Source organism: Anomalospiza imberbis, chromosome 26, assembly GCF_031753505.1.
Source record: "Anomalospiza imberbis isolate Cuckoo-Finch-1a 21T00152 chromosome 26, ASM3175350v1, whole genome shotgun sequence".
NCBI classification, from domain to species: Eukaryota; Metazoa; Chordata; class Aves; order Passeriformes; family Viduidae; genus Anomalospiza; species Anomalospiza imberbis.
Window position 1 is genome coordinate 5,571,286 of NC_089706.1, and position 19,766 is coordinate 5,591,051.

The 19,766-nt window shown below is 51.3% G+C and overlaps 1 protein-coding gene across 2 annotated transcripts in view; it reads left to right on the forward strand.

Annotated features, from left to right (window-relative positions):
• The window catches only part of LGR6 (leucine rich repeat containing G protein-coupled receptor 6), a 153,691-nt gene that overhangs the window by 51,111 nt on the left and 82,814 nt on the right, over positions 1 to 19,766 (forward strand). For both annotated transcript variants that reach the window (XM_068173403.1, XM_068173405.1), the window contains exons 2-3: positions 4,629 to 4,700; positions 15,435 to 15,506. In XM_068173403.1, coding sequence (XP_068029504.1) covers positions 4,629 to 4,700; positions 15,435 to 15,506 — 144 coding nt within the window. The remainder of the gene's footprint in view (positions 1 to 4,628; positions 4,701 to 15,434; positions 15,507 to 19,766) is intronic.

Below are 19,766 nucleotides of genomic sequence, written 5' to 3' on the forward strand. Positions count from 1 at the left end.
TGGCAGGCCATCCCAGCAGGGAGCCCAGCACTCTGTGTGTGTGTGTGTGTGTGTGTGTCACCTCATTTTTTCGTAAGGAATATCAGCTAATCAGTGAATAATCAAAGGTTGTTCATGAAAGAAGGTGACATCAAAGCAAATAATTTAAGGAACCCCTCGAGGGCCAGAGGAGTTGTAAGGTCTGAGGCTGAATCACATGAGCTCAGTTTCCATGAACTGTGTCTCAGTTTTCCTGCAGGTACAAGTTAGAAATGCTTACGATAAATGTTTAGAATTAGTTGGGGAAGGGGGGAAAGTTAAATCACACTAATTATAGCCATGATGGTGCAGTGCCATTTGAAAGCATAGGTATATTCTACACCTAATGCAAGAGGCATTAAAAGGCATTGCTTCTTGGGTAAGCAGGGTGATACGAGAGCAGAGTTTCAGTTTTGGGAGTAGTAGAGTAGTTCACTCTACTGGCAGCACTCCAGACCACAGCCATGAAGGATGATTTGACAGCAAAAGAATTCCTGCTTCTATTTGATATTTGGTAGAGAGGACAGACAGGCCAGTCACTGGGGAAGGAGGAACAGGGGAGCTCTGGGACAGGAGAGGGTGGCTTGTCCCAGAGCACCACTGCTGAGTGGTATCATGAACTCAAAGGCAAGAATCTGAACAGTTCCTCTGCAGGTCCTACACTGCAAGCCTGGGTGATGCTGCAGCACCCCATTTCTTTTCCTCCCTTTCTGATTTCTTTTAGAGTTTAAGGGACTTTGGGGTTTGAATACTTTGTGCATTTCTGTACTGCCTGCTCTGGTACAGACCTCACCTTTGGAATGGTTTCTCAAGTGAAAATGACAAGAGCCATGCACAGACATGAGTGACCCAGCACTTGTTTGGCTTCCCTGGATGCTCAATCACTCACAAGAGAGCTCTAGCTTGGAAAGCCGAGGTCACTGACACAGCTGAGAAAGGTCAGAGGAGCCCCTAACTCATTTATCCATGGATCCCTATTTATTCTGCTAGATGCTGCAGGAAAAATAATCCAACAAGGTTCAAATACCGTGGGTTCCTTTTAAATTGACTGAATGTGGCTGACTGAAGTAACCACCCCCAAACGCTTGAAGAGATAAACAGCTTCTCTGATTGCTCTGACAGGAAGCATTTCCACCCTTGCATGTGTTGGGGATGTACATAACATAAGAAACCTTACTAAAAGGAAAATCCTGAGCTTGGGAAAACACAGCAACAAGTCAACAACATCTTTAAATGAGTAATAAGTCAAATATTTACTCCCACAACACTTCAGGCAAGAATCCTGTGCCTCAGCTTTCACACAAGCATGGACAGCCTGTGGAGAAACATCTCGTACTTTTGTGGCTAGAAAAATCACCGGGTCCAGGGCTGTGCTTGGGAAGTTTATTTCCAGCCCTTGGAGGAATTTGTTCTTCCTTCACACCATTTGTCCTTGCACATTCCATGCTGTCCTCACACCACGGCCAGGCCAGGAATTCCACCACACCAAGCTGGCTGTGATGTCCCCTGCTCTGGAGGGGCTGGTGGGGGGTCCCTGCAGGATGTCACACTGGAGAGTTAATGGCAAAACTGAGTCCCTGGAACCTTTGCCTTGCTGTTCATCAGCTGGCAAACCTCTGCCAGGATTTGCCCTTTCGGAGTGCCCTTTTCAGGGCTGTCAGTGTAGATGTATTACACTTGAGTCCTGCAGGACTGCAAACCACCAGAGTGTTCAAACAGCCAAAACATCAATGACTTTTCAGTAAAATTACTCAAAATATTTTTCTATGTAACAACCTTGAAAATACAGGCTGGGCTTTTCTTCACTGCCCAAAGAAATGGTGGGGGAGAGCCCCTTGTCCCAGACCTGCCTGTGGCCAGGAGCTTCAGGGCTGCGGGGTGGGAGGGAAGGGGGCTTTTAAAGAAAAGCCACATGCTGTGGAGCTGTGAGGCTGCCAGAGTGATGGGACAATGGCATCTCTCCTCTGCCTTTTGGAAGATTTGTTTCAGAAACCAGTGTATTTTGTTCCTTTTAGGTATGGATCAGGGCAGGGGGAAAGAAGTGTCCAAGGCCAGGTCGGACAGGGCTTGGAGAAACCAGGGAGAGTGGAAGTTGTCCCAGCCATGGCAGGGGGTGGAACGAGATGAGCTTGGAGGTCCTTTCCTGCCCAAACCATCTGGGATTCTAAAAGATATTTGACCTCCCATATCCTCAGCCCCCTACAGCCCTGCTGCTGTCTGGGACTGATGAGTCCCATCCTGATGAGTCTGGACATCTTCAGCCACCACCCACCCAGGTGTCCAGCTGTCCCCATCACACCTGGGGAGCACCTGGGCACACAGAAGGCAGTTCCGTGAGGCTTGGAAAGTGGCAAGCAAGGGGTATTCTCCACACTGCCAGCAGAAGGCAACTTAAGGAATATACCTCACAGTTTCAAGGAGATCTTGGATCCGTGTTTTCTTTCACAGTCTTTCATTTTACATTATTTTTCGTTATTTTCACATTGTTCCACAACATGTCAAAACATCAGACAGATTCATTACAACACAAACAGGAGACACTTTGATGTAGGAAAAAAAATGTTTTAATGGGTGCTAAGTAGCAACTGCCCTTGGGGGTTTAAAAATAAAAATAGAAGCAGCACAAAATAATATTTTAACCCTTGTATCCCAGGATCACCAAAATATAGAATGCAACATTGCACACAGAACAGTGCAGGCAATAATTTTATTTTGCACTCATTCTGAAAACAGAATTTTGAATTCTCATAGATTTTTGGTGAGTTTTCTACTACTTTTTTGGAGAAGAGAAAGTTATAAAGGAAAAAGTAAACTTCTCCAGGAGTATTTTTCAAAAGGGCTCATGAAAGTGCACGGTTTTGTCACAGTACACCTCTCCAGAGAATATATAAAGACAATTTCCAACCTTCCTGATGTGTCACCTGCCTCCACCAATGCCAAATAGAGCTGGTTAGAACATGGTGGTTTGGGTTTTTTTGTGGAAAGTGGTCAAAATGTTAGAAGCCTATGCCCCCCAGGTGTTCTGCTCTTTACCAGCAAAACTCCAGCATTTTTTTACTGAGGCATACAAAGGCATCTCAGTAAATTTTTCAGTGAAGTCCTTTTTCAGTGAAGCAATTTCCTAGCCAGAGCCCAAAGCCAGCTGAGATGCTCCAGATAATTTGCTATGTGACCTGTGAGATCTCAGGTGCTCTGAGCAGGTGGAACAGCTCGGAGAGGTCCCTCTTGTATTGCTGGGTTCTCCTGGGGGGCTTTTCTCCTCTGTGCTTCTGTCCTTGTCCTTGGCACAAGCCTCCTCCCAATGCCAAGACATTACCAGTGCCACTGGGAGGACAGGGAACGTCCTTCCTCAGGCTCACAAGTCTGTGAGGTTTACAGAAGGACAGAGTAAATAAATTGCCTTTATTTTGTTGTTGTTTCTCCTCATTTTCCCATCGCACTCATCAGGCTGTGCTATTCGGTCCAAGGAGGAGCCGAGCTGTGCCCTGTCTGTGCACAGTGACAAAGAGCAGCCCCTTCTGCCTCCCACGAGGCTCTCCAGCAGCCCAGATGCCACTGCCCGCATTGCTTTGCTCACTAGGGGATATGCCCCATCTATCCCCATTGGGTTTAACCACACCAGCTTTTGATTCAGCCTCATCTTACCTCTTAGATTTAAAGGTCAGCGCTCCCTTGCCCACCTGGACACAGCCTGATCTAGGCTGGGGTAAGCAGCGTGGTTTTCTTTACATGCAGCTGCTCATGAGGGCAGGGTTGCAGCTATCAGACTCCAAGAACAGCCTTGAAACATCCTTGTTTTCTCCAAATAGCAGCTTGTGTATTGAATCACTTGGGACAGACTCAGCTGCTCTCACACCCTGAGATGGGGAGAGCTCTGCACAGGCAGCTCATGGTGACTGTAATGTGCAGGGGGCTTCAGAACCACCCTGGACCCTCTGGCTGCCAGCACAGCCTCCTCCAGAGGCTCTACTGGAACCCAGGCAGAGGAGATGAGCCTTTAGCTGGAGATGGCAGAGGGAGACAAGCACAATCAGCCAGGTTCCTTCCACCTCCAGACCTCAGTTGGTCACCCACAGAGCCAACCTCTGCCCCTCAGTCCTGGTGTGGTTCTCTGGTTTGTACAGTGTAGAGAAAGCCAGTCCAGTGGGATGGACCCCTTCTCTCATGGGCTGCTGTCTTCTCAAAAGCAGATGTCTGTCCACACACTGGAAAATCCCCCTGTGGGGGCTGGCATGGCCATGGTGACAGAGATGCTCTTGGGCCCAAGGACATGCTGTCCTATTCCAGTGTCACAGGGCTTCCTGTTCACTCTCCAAAACTTGTGAGACAGCAAGACTGCCTATGCTGTTGGGAAATGTCCTAACTTGCTTCATAACTTAGGGAAGCTCAGGCAGACCACCCTGAAGGAGCCAGCTCTCTCTGGCTACTCCTCTCCGTCCCTCTGCAGGCAGAGCCCGGGCTGTGATCAGATGTCAATGCTGAAATGCTGTTTGCAGAGGCTTCTCACCCTCCCATTTAGCAGAGAGGGGCCACAGAGCCTGGCACTGAGGTTCACTCTATGCAAACCACTGCGTGACTGATCAGAAACCTCTGTCTTTTCTTCCTGCCAGAGACCTGAGCATGAACAACATCAGCCAGCTGCAGCCCAGCGCGCTCCGACACCTGCGCTTCCTGGAGGAGCTGTGAGTACGGGGTGGTGACGGGCAGGGGATGCGGGGGGACACTGCACAGGGTCCTCTAGCACTGGCCACAGCTTCCAGTGCTGTTCCTGCAGCTGCAGGCTGAGGTGGAAGCAGACTGCGTGCTGGGACAGGGTTTATTTGCTGCTCCAGCTTAGGGGTTTCACTGAGGTCGTCACCTTCAGGCTGAGGTGGTGAGTGTGCCAAAAGCCAAAATAAAAGAGAACCTAATCTCTCATTCAAAAATCAACCCTGCACCCTGGAGCAGAGCCAGCAAACAGAGAGTTTCACTCACCCTTCAGCAGACAGGGTCCCCCTCACAGCCTCCTGCAGCCCAGAGACACATTAACCCCTGGCGCTTCGCCGGCCGGGTGGAACCCACCCTGCACAACTAAAGTCCAAAAAGTTCTCCCCAGAGGCTGAGGTGTCCCACCACGCACCAGCGTGCACTGAGGTCAGAGCAGACACACTCAGACACAGCAGCAATCTCAGTCCTGGGGATCAGCATGTGGCTGTGTGTCAGTGAAGGAGTGGCCCCACTTCTGAAAGTGTGAAAATTAACCAGCAGCACAAGAAACCACTGGAATCCTTTGTGAGCCCCAAAAATGGGAGCCCAGGGGGCAGAATGTTGAGGTTGACCATTTCTGCATGAGTAAATTGCACCTGTATGGTCTTACTCCACTTGACCATGAGAAATACCTCCAGGTGTTATTCTCATGCTGTTGGTACTTTCAACACAACAGCTTCTGTTGGAAAACACCATTTCTTCAAAACACTGTTATTGCATTCATGAAATACTAATATTAATGCTTCATTTGATGTGTGCTGTAAACTTACTGTGTATATAACAGTTACTGCAACTTAATCTGCCTAAATGAAACACTTTCACTTCTCTGAATCAGATCTTGCTGCCACCACAAGGCACAACTCCGGCATTTCATAAATGGTATTTGCCAAAATGTCAGAATTACAGATATCACCCTAACACCTGTGAGGGTGGTGAGATCCTGGCACAGGTTGCCCAGAGAAGCTGTGGCTGTCCCTGGATCCCTGGAAGTGTCCAGGGCCAGGTTGGACAGGGCTTGGAGCAGCCTGGGCTAGTGGAAGGTGTCCCTGTTCATGGCAGGGGGTGGAATGAGATGATGTTTAAGGTCACTCCAAATCCAGATCATTGCAAGATTCTGTGATTTTATATTACAGGTTTTTACTTCAAATGGTCTTGTAACTGATCACCATCTGTCTGTATTTCAAATTCATTGCAGTTGTAAGGACCCCAGCCACCCAAGCCCCACGCCCAGCAGGCATTTACAGGCTGACAAGGAGGCATTTTTGATCCTGTTTTGGCTTTGGAGCCAGAGCTGCCCACAGAAGGGAGGCTCTTCAGCACTTTGCACCCATCTTGCAGCCTTTCTTCTTTAATTTTATCAACATCCATGTGGAAGTGTGGGCACCCAGCACCTTCACTGGGGGTGCTGAGGCTCTTCACACACACAGACCACACTCTGCTGGGTACAATTAGCAGTTGTCTTGCTGCAAGCAACCGTGTCCTGATTACGTCATGTACAAACAGAGCAGCCTCAACCAGCAACGAATAAATATTCATGGGTTCCAAAAGAGCCAGCTTCCCACAGCCAAAAATAATTATGAATGAAACAGGCAAAGGGGAAAATTTAAAGAGGAAAATCTGAAAAAAATAATTGGAAGTTGTTAGATAACATTTTACTGGAGGTTCAATATGTCACAAGTCCCCCTTTGGAAAGGACTAAGATCACAGTTAGGAGAAGAAATGCCAACTGCAGCATCATAGACCTGTGCATAGCAAAGTGTCTACTTCAATTTGATAGCAGTAAGATAGTAATCCTATTTATATGAAATTAAGTAATTTATATGAAATCAAGCAAGGAAGGATTTTGTGTCTTATGGCGAATTAAAAGTGATTCTTTCAACAACAACAGCTAGATGGACAGTTTGTACAGCATTCATAGGGTTGTCATTGACCAATAGTGCAACTTGCCTGGCATTTCCCCTGCTCTTTTCATTTTTATCTTCACCAAATTTTCATCCCACAACATTACATCAGGACCATGACATTCAGGCTGGGATCACCCTCTGTGCCAGGACACGCATAAGAATCAAGCAAACAAATCCTGCTTGTTTAGACATCCTCAAGGGAAGTTTGTTCAGGTTTCACAGCTCAGATATCTGCTGATTTCATCTGCCTGGGACACATTCCCAGTGGCTGCCAGGGTGACACGCACACAAGACCAAGCCCTTTGTCTTCATCCCCATGGCAGAGCTGCCTGTGCTGGGACATGCCAAGTGAGTGAAGAGCAGAAACCCCTGCTGAGCAGTGAGGGACAGCCCAGGTATCCCAAACCCAGCTGTCCCAAACCCAGCTATCCCAGTGGTAGTGTCTCCTGGGCAGGAGGGAGACCTGCCTGCCTGCGCTCCTGCCTGTACCCCTCCAGCAGGGAAGTACTGACAATGAAGAGGGCTCTGCTGCAGCTCATCCTGGCTGCAAGTGCCTGTCTTCAGTTAGATGGACAGCCTTCAGCAGGTTTCTCATCCCCAGGGAATTTGGGTGGCATTACGGCCCCAGTCTGCCTTCTACACAGTCACAAAGTCACAGAATAGTCTGAGTTGGAAGGGACCCACAAAGATCATCAAGTCCAGCTCCCAGCCCTATACAGCACCATCCCCAAGAGTCACACCTTGGTCCCAAGCATGCTGTCCAAATGCTTTTTGAACTCTGTCAGGCCAATTCCCTCCCCTGACACAACATCAGGCCAACGCCCTGGGTCCTGTCACTGGTCACAGAGAGATCAGTGCCTGCCACTCGTCCTCCTCTCTGGGGGCTGAACAGAACAAGTGCCCCCAGCTGCTCCTCACATGCTTCTCCTCAAGGCTCTTCACCACCTTCACTGCCCTCCTTTGGATGCTCTCTAATAGTTCAATATCTACAGCCTTATGTTCCCTATTACCTGCTGGGTAAACCAGGTGGGTAATAGGCTGGAGCAATTGAAGACAAAATTTACAAAATTCAGTTCAAGATGAACCAAAACTTATGTTCTGGGGCTTTGGTCAACCCCAAAAATTTCTTTTAACCTGAGAGAGAAAAAATTGTTTCATCTTCATGTTACTTCTTAGCATTTAGTCTTTTCCTTTGGGTGAAGCCCTAAAAGAAACTGGTATTTCAAATTAAATTTGCTTTATTGCCTTAAAGATACCTTAGGCGCTCGAACCTCATGAAAAAAATCAGAGGTTCCTCAGCAAAAAAATTGCCCATTTCAACCCAGATTTTCAAATCTTCTTTTCAAGATTCTATTAAATTATCTAATGTTCAGAAACATCCCAGGTACTCTTGACACCCCTTTTCCTTGATCTACCTTATCTTCTTCAACAGTCAGAGCAAGCCCAGGTTCCTCTGGCTCCTCCTCACAGTTCTCCCCTCCTGCTCTTGCCCATGATTCTGATTCTTTCTACTCTCTCATTAGATTTAGCCCCAGTAGCCCAGGGCCTCGTGGAGGAGAGCTGGTGTTTCACACCTTTCACCACTTCTCCTCCTTCTGTTCCTCTACTTTAGCATCACCCCAGGCTCCTCATGAAAGTGAAGTTTCACAGAAGTCAGAGATCAGCTGGACACATGGCTGAGCTTGTGCATGGAGCTGGGATTCAGCAGAGGAAAAGGAATAATGGGAAAGGGGAAGACAGCTGCAAAAATGGGTGGATGAAGCACGTGTCCCATGCACAACAAGGACAAACGTGCCAGGTTTCACTGCTGTGGAGCCCTGCAAATCCACGTTGCTGAGCCCACTCAAGCCCTGAGCACATTAGTCCTCGGCACACAGCCACACTGGGTGGAGACCTGTGAGGAAAAAACCAGAGCAGGGTGACATGTGAGGGTCCTGCGGACAGCAGGGCCATCACCCAAGCCACCCGTGACACCCAGCCAGGCTGTGTCCCACAGGGCATTTCTGCAGTGCCTCCTCTCCGCTCTGGACACCAAACGTGTCCCCATGGGGTCAGAGGGGATGCTGTGGTTAGGGCACAGCTGAGGGTTCGGGGACAGCTCCAGCTCACTCCCTGTGTGGTCTGGGTAAAGTTATTTTCACTGCCAGTGCTTCATGGTCCAGCAATGAGAGCAGGCCCTCAGGTGGGCCCTGTGGGCCATTTGTTTTTACTGAGAGCTGCTCAGGAAGGTGTTGTGAGTGCAATTAGTTCTCATGCTCAGGGGATGCCCAGAGACCAGATTCTCCAGACTCAGCTGCCTTTGAAGAGGCAATGGGAGAGGGGCCCTCAGTGGCCATGCACCAGGCTGTGCTCTCCTCTGGTCCCCAGCCTCCACCTCCAGAGACAGGAGAGGCTGCACGAGCAGGCATGGTCCCAGCCCAGGCACTCACCAGGCTTTCCCTCCAAAGAAAACCTGCACAGATAGAGGTGTTCAGAGCTGGGCCTCACACAGGCAGGGAGCAGCCCAGCGTTTAGTATGTCTCCTCTTTGTTTCTTTCCTTTTTTCCCCTTCTTCTTTTCTTTCTCTCTTTTTGGCACCAGGAAGATTGTTTAAAGTTGCTAATAAATTCCAGTTAATGAAGCCTGAAAAGCCAGAGCTGGGAGCCAAGAGAAACAAGAGCAATCAGTACAGAAGGAATAGAAAGAGATCTTGAAAGCAGTCCTGGGAATAATAACATGTTGAAATGTGTTCGCCGGCAAGGGCTTTGTTACCGCGCTTTGAATCCAAGCACAGGCTCTCGGTGCCAAGAAGAGAAACTGCAGCCAAAGGCAGGTGTTCATTGCCATTCACCTCTTGCTTCGGGGCACAGCGGCAAGATCAGACCCCTTCCCAGCCACTGGCTCTTTCACCTGCCTCTGCTCGGGCCCCGAGGGCAGAGGGACTCACCATCACGGGGAGTGCAGCACGGCAGGCTCAGCACCGCACGCTCAGGACCCGCTGTCGCCTTCTCTGCCAGCCTGGGGGACCAAGAAATAGCACAAAAGCAAAATGAAATAAAATGCAGGCATGCGTGCTGGGAATGTGAATGCAGCAGCCCTCTTCTCCTGCCTTGCACCTGTGATGGAACCCCCTTCTCACTCCCCTTCCCATGTGGGTCCAATGGAGCCATCACAGCTTATTGGGCACCAGCGCTGTTCTTGGCTGCCCTTGCCTGAGGTTAGAGCACCCCCACCCCCTCATCAGCTTCCAGGCATCTGGAACATCCACTCTGGGGGGATTGTGCAGCACAAACTCTCACTCCAAGGCAATGTCTCTCTTGGAGGAGGCAGCACTGTAGTGGTGCTGGCAGTGGGGCATGGCGGGCTCCGTTGGGAGTGACAACTCCTGCGTGGCAGGGGGGCTGACATTTCTGGGCAACGCTCACGTGTGTGCTGGCACTGTGAGAAGCTGTTTCTGGAGCAGTGCAGTAACGTGTCTGAAGTAGGGGACTCCTGAGACAGCAGCTTTGGTGGGTTTCCATGACACATCAGGCTGGACAGGTCTCTAATGGAGACACAAATGCTTGTAGGGCCATGACCTTGTTTGGCCATGCTGAGATTTGGAGGCAGAATCACTGCTCCCTTGGTAGTCACCTTGCCTGGCACAGCCCTCCGTTTCCAGGTGGCCGTAGCTAAAGAGCTGCAGCTCTGGATTCTTGGCCTCTGTGCTTCCCCCAGGATTCTGCACGGCTCCTGTACAGAGAAGGCACTAGGGTACAACTTGTTGACAAAAAGGAGACCAGCTCTGGTTGATCCAGGACTTTCTGTCCCCCTGGCTGGCACCAGTCCTTGGCAGAGGACGGTTTGCTCATCAATTGAGTGGGTGAGCAAAAGCACAGAGAGAGTTAAAGGATAATTCCTCTGATGAAGCCTTCCAAAGCTCATCCCTGTGCACGGTGTGAGGGCTGTCCTTAGCACTGGCTAAGGTGCAGGTGAGGACAGGAGAGAAGGGCTTCTAAGGGGTTGTCTATCATGAATATTGATCAATGAGGCCAAGATATTGCAGCTGGCCAAATCAAATTCAAAAGTTTTGAAAATTTAGAGATTTCCATTCTATTTCTACTCCATTTAGACCAAGGAGAGTGTTCAGCAACTGAAAAATCCTTGCTAGTTGGGATAGCTGGCTCCAGCTTTCCTGAAAACTGCTTTCCATATGACTGTGTTCTGGGGTACCCCAAGTGGGGCACCAAAAGTAGAAGAGAGTCAAAAGTGAAAACTGCTCTGAAGGTTTGGAGGGAACAAACAGAAAACCTTTGCAGTTTATAATATAAAGAGATGGAGTGAAGGTGTTCAGTGTCCTGTTCATTAAGGAGCTGTATCTTACGAATATTAGTTTGCAGATGAATCCAAACTGGCTTGCATATGAGCATTCATGTGGGTTGAAAACTGGCTTGAGGACCATAAACAAAAGAACAAATGCGATCAATCTATCGAGTTGGAACAGGCATTCGAGGGGGGTACAGTGAGCAGGGCTGGAAACAGGCACAGTCTTCTCCTCAGGGATGGAGTGAGACAGCAAAGACCACATTAGAGGCATCTTCAGGAGATACCAGACTAGGACCAGCTGCAGATTCCTGTGTGAGAAGGAAGAGTCCAGGCCTGGCCCTTTTCTCAAATGCACCATGTTTTCACTTGTCGATTTAATTGGCTTCATTCCTGCTTTGCACCAGCACAAGAACAAACTCAGGCATGACAGGGGGCCTGTGGTCCCCTGTGTGCCCAGGGGAAGGCCCAGGCTTGGCGTGATGACACCGTTTAGGCAAGAGCATGGAGTGTCTGGGCACACTGCCTCGAGAGGGTGAGTGCTTGAGAAACCAACCCGAGCAGGAGATCAAAGGGGCGGCCGACGTGCTCAATAAAAGTTTGGCAAGGGGAGAATTTCACTGGGATATGGACACACATGTTTGTCCTGTCCTGCCAATGGGCAACGTTCCTGCCTCCTAATGTGAGTGATAAGAGCATCACCGAGCTGCCTGAGCACCTGACATGAGCGATCTTGCCCAGCACAGCCTTCGGGCATGCCATGGAAGTTGTAGCATGACCAAGAAGCCCAGGATACAGGAGGGTTGAACCTGTGGTAACTGAACAGCAGCAACCATACAGTGGTAAACCATGAGTTTGTTCCAACTTGGAGTGTATTGGGAATGCAGATCAAAGCCTGGAGGAATGTTCCCAGAAATCACGGGAGTGGTGGAAGGGGAGGCGGGGGGGGGGGGGGGGGAGGGCAGAATCTAAAATCCACCACGAGCTTTCTGAAACAAGCCAGCCATATCCAGCTGTCACCCCCCACCTCTACCTGCCCCTTCTCTCCTTCTTCTATCAACCACTTTAAATCCAGAGCTTTCTCTTTCTCCCAACACTATGTCACAGTGTAAACTTCAGGAGAGCAGGACATAGCACTGAATCAAGTCTGTCCTAAAAAGAGCCCTGAGCAGAGCTGTGGACCAGAATTTCAGCCCTGCAATAATAGCTCCTGTTCCCTGCGCTTAGGGCAAAGGCAGTGCCTTTCTGTCCTTCTTGGTGGGGTAATTTGCCCAAGCCTCCTCCACAGAAGGAGTAAATTAGAGCTGTCTCAGGGGATGTCACACTGGCAGCATCACTTCAAATGTTATTGTTCCATTTTAAATGGAAAGGAAGGAACCATTTCACTGCATTTCCTGTGGGATCTCAATTCTGAAGATATATTCAATGGATGCCTGTCTGCCAAGCAGGGGAATTTCTGGAGAGTTTGAGTGAGAGGGACAGAGAGAACCAAGCACTGCCAAGTGACCATGGATGGAGGAAGGGTCACACACAGGAAGACTTTTATGTCTTGGGTCTCTTACATGAACAGACACGGGAGTTAATGGCATGAAAGCAAAGGATGGTCAGGAAGATGCTCCAAGAACTGGAGTCCCTCTGCTCTGGAGCCAGGCTGGGAGAGTTGGAGGTGCTCACCTGGAGAAGAGAAGGCTCCAGGGAGACCTCAGAGTCCCTTCCAGGGCCTAAAGGGGCTCCAAGTACCAAGACTTTGGACAAGGGCCTGGAAGGACAGAACAAGGGGGAATGGCTTCCCACTGGCAGAAGGCAGGGTTAGATGGGATATTGGGAAGGAATTGTTCCCTGTGAGGGTGCTGAGGCCCTGGCACAGGGTGTCCAGAGAAGCTGTGACTGCCCCTGGATCCCTGGAAGTGTCTGAGTCCAGGCTAGACAGGGCTTGGAGCAGCCTGGTCTGGTGAAAGGTGTCCCTGCCCATGGCAGGGGGTGCAATGAGATGAGCTTTAAGGTCCCTTCCAACTTAAACTGTTCTGTGGCTCTATGACATGTTTCCAGTGGTCAACCTTGACAGGACACCCCAAAAGGCTCATCCATTCCTGATCTGCTCATGGACAGGTGGCACAGCCATGCTCCTCTACCTGGAACACCTAGCTACTACCCCCAGCATCATGCAGCACCTGTCCTGGGAGGTCTAGCAAACCTCCAAACCCCATACCTCCAGACCCTGTGTGCATGCCCCAGCCATGCAGCCCTCTAGGAAAATGAAAACTTAGCCTGTGTGCACAAGCACTGACATGTTCCACCTTGCAGTCCCTGCACAGAAGTGGGCAGAGCCCATCTTGGACCTCAATGGCACTGTCAATTGCCTTGGGAGGAGAGTTCAGAGAAGAGGTTGTGGCTGGTGCTTCCCTTTGTGCCTGCTCCTGGCTTGGCATGGACCCCTCACCCTGGGGAGAAGAGCTGGGCTGCCTTGGTGCCAGGGAGGAGGTAAAGGTGTGGAGAGAAGAGCCAGAGCCCAGAGGTGGCCCAGGGACAAGGCACAGTCTGGTGCAACATGGCCAAGGACAGAAACATTTGCAACAACAGTGAGGCATGGGGATGCTTTGGGCCTCCAAATTCACCTGAGACAGGACCCAGTGAAACCAGGGCATCTACCAGAGTAATCTCCCCCCTTATGTTCTGTGTTACCCACAGTGCTAAGATGCCACATGTGTCCCACCAGCATCTGGGGCTCCCCACCACCCTGCGGAGGCCAGCAACCCCAGCTTGGGCTCCATTGAAGCTTCACATTCCTCTCCTGCTAATCCTGGAGGTCCCAGATCCATTTCGGGACCTGGCAAACACTCATACACACCCAGGAAAGTGAACAGAGAGGCACGGAGCTGCCAGAAAAGGCACATTTAGCCCGGAGTAGGTGTGAGCTGCCGGCAGGCAGCCCGGAGCTGTGGGGAGGTGAGGACAGACAGAGCCAGGTAGGAGGATGCAGGGATCAGGCTGAGGATGCCGTGCAGGAACACCTCCCCTCCAGGCAAGCACTCCAGCCTCCCGGACAACACCCCCTCCCATGTGGAAATCAGCAATCAAAAGGAGCAATTACCCCAAATCACAGCCCCTAAGTGACAAATAGCCCAGCCTGCCAGGCAGATCATGTGCTGCAGGAGGCAGGTTACAACCTGCTCACGCACATTAAAGAGACGACCCTGTGCTTTTTATGCTGTCAGAGGCCTAATTATGGGAGCGATTTTCTCCAAATTCCCGAGGGGAGAGGCACCCACACACGTTGGCTCTGCCACAGGTGAGCGTGGCTGCCCAAAACACCTTGGTCCCCTCGGTGACCTCTGCAGAGCCCTGGTCCCCCTGCACTCTGCTTCCAGCCGGGATTGCACTGCTCAGCCTCCACACCTGTCTCCTTCCCCAACAAAATGCCTAAAAAGAAACAAGCTTTGTCAAAGTTTAAAGAATACCTTCTCCAGCATCTGTGCCCAACCTCTTGGGCCTGGTTTGGACTTTCTGTGAGAGAGAAGATGAGCCTGGTCACAAATTATGTTCACTGTCTCTGTTTTGGAGATGCAATATTCCACTCCAAGTCAAGCAGATAAGTTTCTTGCCCAATTTTAGTAGCAATTTAGGGTCTTAATCAGGATGTTGAACCTGTCTTTATGATTTCTGGCTGGTGGGTCCTGGGACTTCATCCATGTTTGTCTTCATGGGTGAAACTGAAGGAGAAAGAGAAAATTCACCTCTTCTCTTAGGTCAAGCCTAGATTCAGGAGTCCTGGACTTCAGTCCTGGCTCTACCCCATGCCCCCACCACAGTCCTAATAATAATAGTGATGCAGTTTCTAATGTGAGCGGAAAGTACAAATGATTTTTAATTCCCCATCCTGCTCTGGGCCTCATTAAATTTTGAGTTCTAAGATCAGGTGATGCTGTACAATGGCAAATTCTTCAATAAATTCTTTCAGTAAGTTCTGAATGTTCTCCCCTGCTCTTTGCTCTATGTCCCAGACTTGTCCCATTTTCCATTGTGATGCTGTCCTTTGCTTCATGTTCCTCTCCCATCCCTTGGCCCTCATTCATCAGCCAGGATTTAGGGACAGTCCTCCCATGAGCAGAAACAGCTCTCCCCTGCTCCACTCTCTGCCAAGGCCTGGCACAGGGCAGGGTCTGCAGGCTGGTCACTACCTGTGCTGTGATTTCTGTGCTGGGGACCTGTATGTCTATCCAGGAAATGGCTTGAAGCCATCTCTGGATGCTGAAAATGCTGGGTTCAGGTCTGGCAGGAGCTGTGATGTTCTTTGCCCGTTCCTCGGGCTGGGCGAGGGGATGATTGCAGAGGCTGCCCGAGCTCAGGATTGTGGCTCAGCTTGCAGGTGCTGCAGCCTCCTCTGCAGGGGACAGTGGCAGGATGGATGAGTTGTTAAGCCTCTGCAGACAGGGGACTGTCATCACAGGGATGTTGACACATGACTGGCTCTTCTTTTCACTGCAGACGCCTCTCTGGAAACCAGATCTCCAGGATCCCAGGGGAAGCTTTCTCTGGCCTCTACAGCCTGAAGATTCTGTAAGTAACTTGCTCCTCTCTGCAGAGCAATCCCTGTCCCCGCCTCTCCCCAGCCCCTGGCACTGGCCATGAGCAGGGACTTGTAGCCATCCCAAGGAGATGGAAACTTCAAGGTGTGGGGTGAGATGTTAAACCCAGCCTGGCAAACATGCCCTGTGTTGACTGGGGAGCTCTGTCCCACCCCACAGACTGAGCAGGTCCCCCCAGGGCACAGTGTGACAATGTGCCCTGGGAGAATCTGCAGGGGTTCACATTTTGCATAAAACTCACCAAACCCCCCTCAAGTGGTGTCCCCCAGATGTGAAGTCCAGACCCCAAGCTGGCCCTCTCTGCTCCGCTGCTGTGCCGGGGCTGGGTTGGAGCAACTCAAAGGTCCAGGTACTGCATTCTGGCAGGTGCTGGGGAAAGGGCCTGTGCTCTGTCCAGCTCAGTTATCCTCACCACAAACCCCCTCATGGCCTCTGCAAGGCTCTGGAGTGAGCTGGGAAAGGTGGGATCCTTGGACAGGGATCCCAGCCTGCCCCATGGCCGATGGAGGCAGCTGTTCCCAGGAGCACTGCAGCCACCAGGGATCTGAAACCCTGCTCAATAAAGGTCATTGCAGGCAGGCCACCCACCCCTGCTGGCCAGTGGGGGAGGTCTGAGAGACAAAGCTCCTCTGGAAACTTTGGAAGCCACACTCAGCTGAGCTGCCTCTGCTGTGGCACCTACACTCACACCTCACACGGGCCACAGTGCTCGTGGAGTCACCCTGCTTCTTGTGTCCGTGTGGCAGTCCTCAGGGTCTGTGCAGGATGTTGAGGTGGGAGTCCCTTTCTCCCTGAGGAACCATCTTAAAAATCTTCTGCAATAAACATTTCATCCCCAAGGGGATGTTTTGAACTCAGCCACAATGTGAAATTGTTGTAGCTGGTCCAGTTTATGCAGAGAGAGCAGGTACAAACCTGCTCCCAGGATTAGAGAGTATAAGGCTGTTTACTACGTCTTCTGAAGATGTAAAGTATGAATCCTGCCCTAAATCTCAGGGCTTAGAGATTTATCCATCCCCTGCATTAGGCAACAAATCAAAGGAACTGAGGAAAAACCGCAGCTCTCCCACCCAATTTCAACAAGAGGAGCCTTCTGCTCTGGGGACGGGAGCTTTTCAAGGTGCTTTTGATCAATTCTATTTGTGTCATGCCCGGGTAAGGACGAATGCAGCTTTACTGGAGCAATGCCTCCCTTCCAGGCCTGCAGCTCAGTGGGGAGGGAGGCTGAGCTCTGCCCTCCCACCCCGGGACAGGGCTCTCTGCCACAGCCACAGGCAGCACCGGCAGGGACACACTCACCAGGGACCAGAGGCGTGAAGGATCAGGGCATTTCCATCTGGGAATGGTTGCATTGGGAAGCTTGCTCCAGGCTGTCTTGTGAGAGCACAGGTCGGTGTCCTCATGCTGCAGGATGAGCTGCCTTGCTCTCAGCCAGGCTGTGCCAGTGACACAGGCTGGCATCTGGGCTGTCATGTCCCTCTGGCTGCAGCCCTGCCTGGAGCTAAACCATGTGCCTGCTTAGGGGCTTGGTTCAATGGTGGAGCTGGCAGTGCTAGGTTAATGATGGCTCTCAATGATCTCAAGGGCTTGTCCAGTCTTAATGATCCTGTTGTTCTCTGGCACTTACCTCACCCCAAACCTTTCCCATGGGGGTGTGCAGAGCACTAGCCCAGCCACAGGGGGAGGAGGGTGGATGCTCACAGCGACTGGTCCACCCATGAACCTCTTATTTAACCAAGTTCCTGCTTCCTAACAGCAGGGGCACTGCCAGGCCCCATGTCACTGGGAGCATTTCCCTTTCCAAAGACACTGATGGTTCTCCTGCTCTGTCTGCAGTGGAATGTTGTGCTACCATGTGCTCTCACTACAGGAGATGCTCTGGTTAATTTCTGCAGTGTTTCTGTGGGCTCCCCTGGAGTGAGGTCATTGGGGGAATGCAGTGGCAGATCCCTGCACCCTCCAGGAAAAGCAGTAACTGACCGCCACCTGTTCCTCTGTCACTGTAAGAGTAAGGGCAGCAGTGAGGGACATGATGGAGATTGACTGGTCCCTGGGAATTGCTGGAACAGGTCTAGAAATGTTGCCAGGACACATCTTAGGAGCACTGAGCTTAATCACATTGGAAGGGCTCTTGGCAAGGGTGGAGACTCTCACTCATTTCTCTACTAAGAGAAGACTGAGGAAAACCACAAGGTACTGAAGAAGGCAGGGGAAGGCCACCCTGTATTTCCTTCAGGTTGTGAGTAAGGTCCCTCAGATCACTGCAGCTGTGACCTGGCTGGGGCTGGTGGCTCTGCAACAGCTCAGCGGGATCTGTTCCATCTCTCCAGGAATCAGAGGGAACAGGTGTATTCCTTCAATCTGGTTGTGGAAAGGTTTGAAGAGCAGAGTCTGGAGAGAGTCCATGGGGATGGATCACCCTGCTCCTTGTGCCCTGAGAGTGACCAAAAACCTTCACCCTCTTCCCCAGCCACAGCTCAGTTCCCTCTTCCCTTTGCTGCACTTCTCTGTACCCCATCCAACCCTGCTGAGGTCCAGAATCCACTACTGAGTTGGCTCCAAGATCTCCCTGTACTCAGGAACTCTGAGACTGCAAATATAAATTTCAACCTAAAAGACTGGGAGGAATTTGGGGCTGCTGGGGATGTGCAGTGATTTATAGGGTGCTGTTGTTGTGGACACTGTGGGTACTACAGAGATAAGGGTACCTTGGTGTAAACTGGTGCCTTATGCAGCCCACAGAAGTGTGCCAGGGAACTGGGGAGCACCTGGGAACTGAGGAACACTAGACTGGCCCCAGTTCTGTCCTGTGGGCTGCAGTTTTGTCCATGTCCTGACCATCTCCTGTGCACTGGGAGAGGACAGCATGTCATGGGACGTGAGGTGCTCACTGCACTGCTCTCCAACCGGACCAAATCTGTGCTCCCTTAGGGCCAGTGTAACCATTCCTGCAGTCATGTGCATTTCTTTGCACTTCAATCTCCACCAAAACCACACAGATATTCCCCTCTCCAAAGTGTATCTGGAGATGGGAATCTGAAGACCCCATGAGACGGGAAACATCAGAGACATTCTGGGATGTCAGGTAGTAAAAGACAGGAGCACGGAGGAAAGTCCTGTCTCCTCACTTTAGGCAGAGGCAAAGCATTGAGATTATAATTAACCATTCTGGCTCTGCTGAAAATCAAGAGCAGAAGAGGACTCAGAGATGGCAAATCTCCTTTCAGGCTTTACACTGAACTTCCCTGGGGGTGTTGGCCAGCAAAGGGCTGCTGGGCTGGGACCCACCTGCACTGAGACACCAGCTGTGATACTTCTGCTCCTCTTGATGCTGGACAAGCTTTGGCCAGGCCACACTGTCCCACCTGGGACCTGCCCTGCAGGACACGAGGCAGCAGCAGAGCGGCCAGATGACAACAGGCAGAAGGATGAGGAAATGCCAAATCCTCGCCTGTGGGGAACCTAGAACAGAAATTGCAGGGCTGCTGGAAGAGTGGGATTGATGTGGCTCCCCCAGCCATGTCCTCCTCCTGCAGCTCCTCTGCACAGCTGGTCCTGGGCAGCACAGGGGGTCCTGGGGGTCCCGGTGCTCACAAGGGCCACTCCAAGCCTCTGGCACTCTGACAATCACAGCTGCCTGCCCCCTCAGCTCCTCTGCTGTACCCCCCTCACAGCACCCTGCCCCTCTCATCTCTTCCCCTGCCTGGGGATCTTCTCCCCTCCTGCTGGCCGTGCTCATGGGGCAGGGAGCCCCGAGCACCAGGAGCTGCCTCGCTGCTGCACCCAGAGCCCGTTCCCATGGGGGACACGCTGCGAGGCTGCTGGCACCCCTCTGAGATGGGTGTCACCCACACAGGATGTGTGGCAGGTGGCAACGAGCCCTGGATCTCCATCATCATGGGCTGTGCTGCTCCTTCCGTGCTGTGCAAGGGCCGTGGAAGCCGCAGTGATGGATGCCGTGGGTGTTCTCTGCAGCCCACTGGGATGGAAAACCTCATCCAGGTGGGCAACTGTCCCACAGGGACCAGCACAACCTCTGGGGCTCCTGCTCCTGCATAGGGATTTGTTTCTGCAGCCAAGGTGTGCTGGGGAGATAAAACCCTGAGTCCTGCAGCCCAGTGAGAAGGACTGGGGTTCTGGTGATGAACAATGAGTCAACCGAGGCCACTTAACCTGGAGGAGAGGGGAATGAGGATAGACACAAACCTTCAAGGCCAGGCTGCTGCAATAA